At 31.8% G+C, this 6520-nt stretch overlaps 1 protein-coding gene across 1 annotated transcript; it reads right to left on the reverse strand.

Moving 5' to 3' along the window:
• Nucleotides 1-768: 768 nt before the first annotated feature.
• Nucleotides 769-1745, reverse strand: LOC110100503. Its single transcript, XM_020828032.2, has one exon. The coding sequence runs from the start codon at nucleotides 1468-1470 to the stop codon at nucleotides 865-867; it is 606 nt and encodes a 201-aa protein (XP_020683691.1). The 5' UTR covers nucleotides 1471-1745; the 3' UTR covers nucleotides 769-864.
• Between the last annotated feature and the right edge of the window lie 4775 nt (nucleotides 1746-6520).

Raw genomic sequence — 6520 nt, forward strand, 5'->3', positions numbered from 1 at the left:
AATCTATATTTTTGTGTTATATAAAAGAAATATAACTTAAAATTGCACTATCTATTCAATAACCTCAGAAGTCTTATGAAAATATCTTAACTTTTTGTTAAAATTTTGCATTTTTGCAAATAAATCTAACTCAAATATTTATCGTGTATATTCATAATACACCTTTACCATCACTACCAAAAAAATGAAGTTTTTGCAACCTTTAATAGCAGTGGTTGTCAAACCGGTGCTATAGATCGATATTTGCAACGGTTTTCACCTTGGTTTTTATTACATTTTTTAATTAAAAATATTTTTTAAAAAAGAAGTTCACTTATCAATTTAGTTGAGATCTTATATATATTATTGATTATATTATTTTTAAAAAATTGCATTTTTCATTAAAAACCCTAAGTGTATATAAATAAATATTATACATGAGAAGTAATATATAGTACATCACTATTCTATGAAACTTTAGCTTAAGATCAAGAACTCTGAGTACAAAATAAAAATACATTACAATTATTAATGGATACAAAGCATTTCTCATGAATTTCTTATCTCTGTGCAATTTTCAGGGGGAAAAATTAGTCCATCAGATATCCTAATTAAAATTTATTATATTTATTTTAAAATAAATATAATACATAAAATTTAAAATTAACTAAATTGACTTTAAAATACGTGAAAAATTATATCATAATGAATTTTTAAAATTTTAAATATATGATGCATATCTTAAATTATACTAATTTAACATAAATTTAAAATCTTTAAAATCCATTCGAACTAAAAATGCATCAAAATATTTTATTCAGACATAAATTTTGTTTCTTTTTCAAAATTCATCCACATCTTTATTAATTCAGATATCCTTAGCGCCTAACGCTCGTCGTCTTGTAGCTGCAGCAACGCAGGGCTTTGGGCCTTAAGCTGCTCGTAAAACCTTTTGATGAACTCCTCTGCTTGTTTATCCACCTCATAGCTCTCCCCATCATAGCCTCCATCCTCCATCGAAAAGTTAGAAACTCTAACAGAGTAAGGTGATAGAAGAACCGGTCTCCTCCTCCTCTCTCCATTAACGAGAGTTCCAGGAGTACTGTAAGAGCATTGTGGTGAGCATTCAATGCGCAGCTGATCTTCAGCTTCGCCGCCGGCTGCGGCACTGATACAGGGGAAGTAACTACGAATGCGACTTGTGTTCATGTGGAAGAAGACCGGATTCGGGCTATTTTCGCAGGAAAATTCATACTCATGGAAGCCATTACTGATGTGGGAAGCTGGGGAAAGGTGCTTGTTTTTGGAATGGTGGTGGTTAGCAATGAGGCTTCCCAGGTTCTTTCCAAGGAGTTTCCCTCTCTTCATTATAAGATTCATCTCCAAGCTGAGGAATTTTCGCTTGGAAAGGAGCCCTTTTCTCATCATGAAGAAGGCCAACCTCAAGAAATTCCATGCTTGCTTAGCTTTAACAGAGGAGTGTAGTTCCATGGTAGGATAAAAGAAATAAGAAACTAGAGGTAAACATAGAAAAGAAGACCATGAGAGGAACTGGGTGAGGAGGGTTTGCGGCTTATTTATAACGGATAGTTTGGGGTATATGTAGATGCATTATTAAAGGTTTGAGGAAAATGTGAAGAAGGAAGGGAAAGGAAGCAGCTTAGCGACGAAGGAAAAGAGGAGTTTGGTGGGACGTCACTCTTCTCTTTTTCTGAGTTTTTCAAAACCATTAGTGATTGTTTCAGCTCAACAAATAAGAGAAAAGGGGGTTATACTGAACATAGAGTCCTAAAAAAGGATTAATTATTCTGTGTGGATGCGAAACGTCGTTTGAAGATCATTTCGAATGCATCACATCATCCTTTCGTTCGATACCGCGACTCAGTACTGTTGATATGGTGCATTTTGATTGATCTCTAAACGACATTTCGCATCTAGTTTCCGCACAGAATAATTTCTCTCTTAAAAGGAAGCCAGTGGGAGATGGGTATAGTGGATAAATATAGTCAATTTGAAGGGCATTTGGTTCAGAATTTACTACATTGATCTTAATTTAATATGCAAGGTAAATAGGGGCTGTCACATAGTTTAGTTGATAAATGGATCTAAAAAATTATTAGCAAGATTCTGAAAAGAAATATTGGTTAAATAAAAATTTAGGCCACTCTAAAAAAATTTCTAAATGATAAAAAAGTAATATAAAAGAATTGTTTTGAAGCTAGTAAAAAATATTTAAATGTTAAATTAATTTTAAATATAAATATCATCATACATTTTTTTAAATAAATTTTATTTTTTGGGGATTTTAAGCAACTTAAATGTCATAAATATCGCAAATGCAAGTCTTGAATCAAAGATTTGTTTGTTGGGAGCTTAAACTTCCAACCAATAAGCTAAAATGAGATGTAATTTTTAATAAAATTTGGTTGAGAACTCTTTCTCTTTGCCCAACAAATCTTAAACTATATTAAAATTAAACATACCAAACATCCACTGGAGCATAAACTAATAGTCATGAATGGTAGTAGGACCTAGTAGTCATGAATGTCTATTAAGGAGACAAAGATATGTAAATATTTTTGTAGGGTGGCAAGTTGTTATTAGAAAAGGTTAGTCTAAGAGTAGATTAAGAGGTAGAATAATTTACATTGTATTTAGTTAGCCTTAAGAGCCTACAATGTCAAGTTGACTTAGCACCAACATAATTAAATAATAATAGAGTTAATTACCCTCATTATTTTAATCCCTACATTGAGTTCAATTATGGCTTGCTCATGGGTTGATTTATTTTTGGTTTTTCGATTGATAAGATACTCTTTCATGTGGCCTTCTTGAATCTTCTTCATGAGGGAGGTCTTTAGTAGATGTTGTTTTTTAGTATCATCCCCTAGTCATTATGATATAAAAATAATTCAATCTTTTCCTAGCCTTGGGATTCCCCTTAGCAAGAGCAAAAAATTTTGCATAGTCCTTCCAAATTCTTATCGTGATCATGATGATAAGTTGTTTTGATAGACAAATTGAGATGTCCAAGAATCTAACTAGAGGAGGTAAGGAAAGTCACCTCTAAGTAGTGTGGTGAGGATGGTCGTAGACCCTCATTGACGAGTCAAGTTCATCCTCTGATGCTTCTAAAAGCGATGAGGATGAGATGGGCCACTAAAAACAATGAGGATGAGACAGGCCACTCTTGGGATTTACTTTACCAATCAAAACACTCTATGAGGATGGGGTAGGTTGTTCATCTTCCTAAATAATTTTTTTAGCACTGATATATGTGGAAGCCTTTGAAGCGGGTCCTCTAACTATGTACAAAAAAAAAAACTTGCCGATATTGTAATCACCAACTCATTATTTCATATGAAGTCTTATTAAATCTATATTTATAGTCCCTTAAGCACTATTCTTCTCTTTTCTTTTTATTAAAAAATGTTGGAGAGGTATTTATAGGCATCTTAGAAGCAAAAGGGAAATAAAGAGGTAGCTCAAAGAAGATAATGCTACTAAGAGATAGAGAAATAAACCACCTTCAATTAGTATTCTTAAAGGTGTTGATAAATATGCGACATTTGATTTCATCACATAAAATATATATGGACATTGTATTGATTTGTGGTTTGCTTGTACATCTTGAACGTAGGGTCAGGGCTCTAAAATTTTATTTTAGTACCTCTTAATTTGAAGATCTCAATAATGAAGGCTAGGGTTATAAACATGTTGATGAGATAAAGGAGGAGGAGATTGTGAGCTTCTTACACTAACAAATCTTGTATTATTCAGTATTTTAATTCAAAGAATAACAAATGTGGGTTGTTGTTGTTAAGCAAAGCCCTAAATGAGATAGTTTATCATGATTTGTTGATGTAAAACATTAAATTTGCTTTAAAATATTTGTGGATACAAAATGAGTTTCTACTATATATATTATAAGGGGAGATTCAAAATCATTTTTTGTTCTCGATCATATGTCATAGTTCCATCCATCCTTGGTAATGGGTAATGGGATTTTTCAATCACAAATGACCCTAAGAAGGATGTTGACGAAAATAATAAAATCTAGATGGCAACTATTAATAGACACTTTAGAGGTTCTTGAAGAGAAGTAAATACACTTTCCTCAAGGATTATTAGATGAGTAGACAAGAAGGAAGCAACAAGGAAAGAGTGTGAAATTTAATATGAAATCTTAATTCCCAACAATGAAAAACTAAGCAGTGAAAGAACATAAACTAATTATCATGTTGAACAAATATTAAACTTAACCCTAATTTCACTATAACTTTCTCACTAGTCACATATAATAATAAAAAATGAAAATCACAAATCTCTTATACCAACCCTTCTATTACCTTTTTCAACACTTAGAAACTCTGATATCACCAATCTCTTAAACCAGCCATTATATTACCCTTATATGAGAGATCTTCCTCCATGGCAATATTCATAAATCACCACTAGCAATTTTTGTATGAAAGCCCCCATGACATTGGAGCATTTTTTTGTTCAATAATTTCAAAGATCAACTCAAAAAAATTTGTCCATCAATGAAGGGTGATTGGATCCCAATTAATTGTGTAATATTTATGCTTTTTAAGCATTTAGTTTATCAAATTAGTAGTTATCTTCATTATTAATAAACTCAAATTTATTTATGTTACCTTGTAATCCTATCAAATATGCATGTTGTAAATGTAGTTGACTCAACTAATATAAACTTGTTAATAAGTAGCATTAATTAACCTACCCCACATAAGATTTCTTGAGGACTTCATGATTCACCCACTAAAAATTTTATTTTTTTATAAATATCACATTTAGCTCTGTTTATTTCTATTTGATTTTTAAGCTTTGAAAGAAAATCATTATTTTTATTTAGCATTTTTTGTGATCAATATATGTGAATTAAAAAAAAAATTTCTTTAGTTTTTCAATATATATTATTACAGATCATGCCACCAAAATTTTTGTGATGATGAATCAATTTGAGGTCAATTTAACTTTTTCAACATATAAAGGTCTACTATTAAATCTAAATGCCATTTATAGTGCCCAAATCTCTAGGAAAATTACTAAGAGTAATAATAAAAACACTTAGAGATTAATAGCATGGTTAAATCACAGCAATACACAATAATACACAACAGTATACACTAATGCACAACAGTATACACTAATACACAACAGTATACACATTAATTCTCTAATACATAGTTCTGTAAAAGCTCAAAAAACTTTCGAATGAACAAATAAAGCATTGTGTATTCATATAACCTTGAAAACACACTAATACACAATAATATACACTGCGTTTTAGGGAAAAAAAAATTCAACATAATTACACGGCATTCGACATATAAATTTTTTAAGAATATATTCTAAGTTAACATGTGTTAAATATCTCAAAATCACATAAACCATTGATGTCTAGTTCATAAATTCCTTATTGAAAATTTCAAGCATGTTTGAGAACTTAATCTATCTTGAAGGTGAATGCAATTATGTTGTATTTGCCTCTATGATAGATTTTTTTTGTTGATAAACTAAGCTCAACAAAAAGTATATTGCCTCATAGTATACATTGATAAGCTATTCTTAGGTAAGTTTCATGTTACTCTTGATCTTTTTCTTCTTTTCCAATGGTTCTTAAGAGAATGTGACGTCCTCCAAACACAATCTCCATCTTCAATATCTATTTGTTTATCATTTTTCTTTTGCAACAGGTGCCTAAATTTTTATTCCGCAAACACCTTAAATATTTGAAAGCTTTGGGAGGTTTCTTTTTTAAAAGCAAAAAAATGAGTGGGCTATCACAATTTTTAAATTTTTAAGATTGAGCTGAATCGGGTCATAAGAAAAAAATGTATGGCACTAAATAATTTCTCCAAGCTAACGGTCCCCAAAAGAAATACTTTTGATTAAGCCTAAATCTGTTCAAAAAAATATCCCAGACGCAACAACTACCACCATAAGTTCAAAAAGCCTTTCTCACCCACAAAGGCCATTTGATCGGTCCTTTAATTTAAAGAAAGGGCTTTCATGTCTGACTCATGACGTGCTTATGATGAACATTTATGAGAATTCGGGCAAATCAATCTGCTATTTGCCTATTTCTGATAAGAAATACATTTATGTCTGATACTTTATTGCCATGGATTACATACATCGACGACGCCAAAAAACAAAAAAAAAAGACCTGAACAAAAAAATTATAAGTTTGATACGGCATCGCAAAATCATCTTGATCGGGCACGAATCTCGAGGCAAAAACCTAGTTGGAAACTTCAAAAATTAATTTCGGGAGCATATGAACTCCGATTTCAGCGAGCTTACAGTCAAACTGAGCGTCTCGGAAATACAAACCCAACGACACCAAGATCAACCCAATCCGAGCCCAAATGAGTCCGAATCAAAGGTTCGAAGCGCTGTTGGGAGGTTCAAACCACAATTTGAGTTACCAAACGATCTCCGATTTTGACGAGCTTATACTCGAATCGAACGGCTCGACGAGACGAATCCAACGAGCCCAAGATCATCAAATTCC

The sequence above is a fragment of the Dendrobium catenatum genome, unplaced genomic scaffold, assembly GCF_001605985.2.
Source record: "Dendrobium catenatum unplaced genomic scaffold, ASM160598v2 fragScaff_scaffold_353, whole genome shotgun sequence".
In the NCBI taxonomy this organism is placed as follows: Eukaryota; Viridiplantae; Streptophyta; class Magnoliopsida; order Asparagales; family Orchidaceae; genus Dendrobium; species Dendrobium catenatum.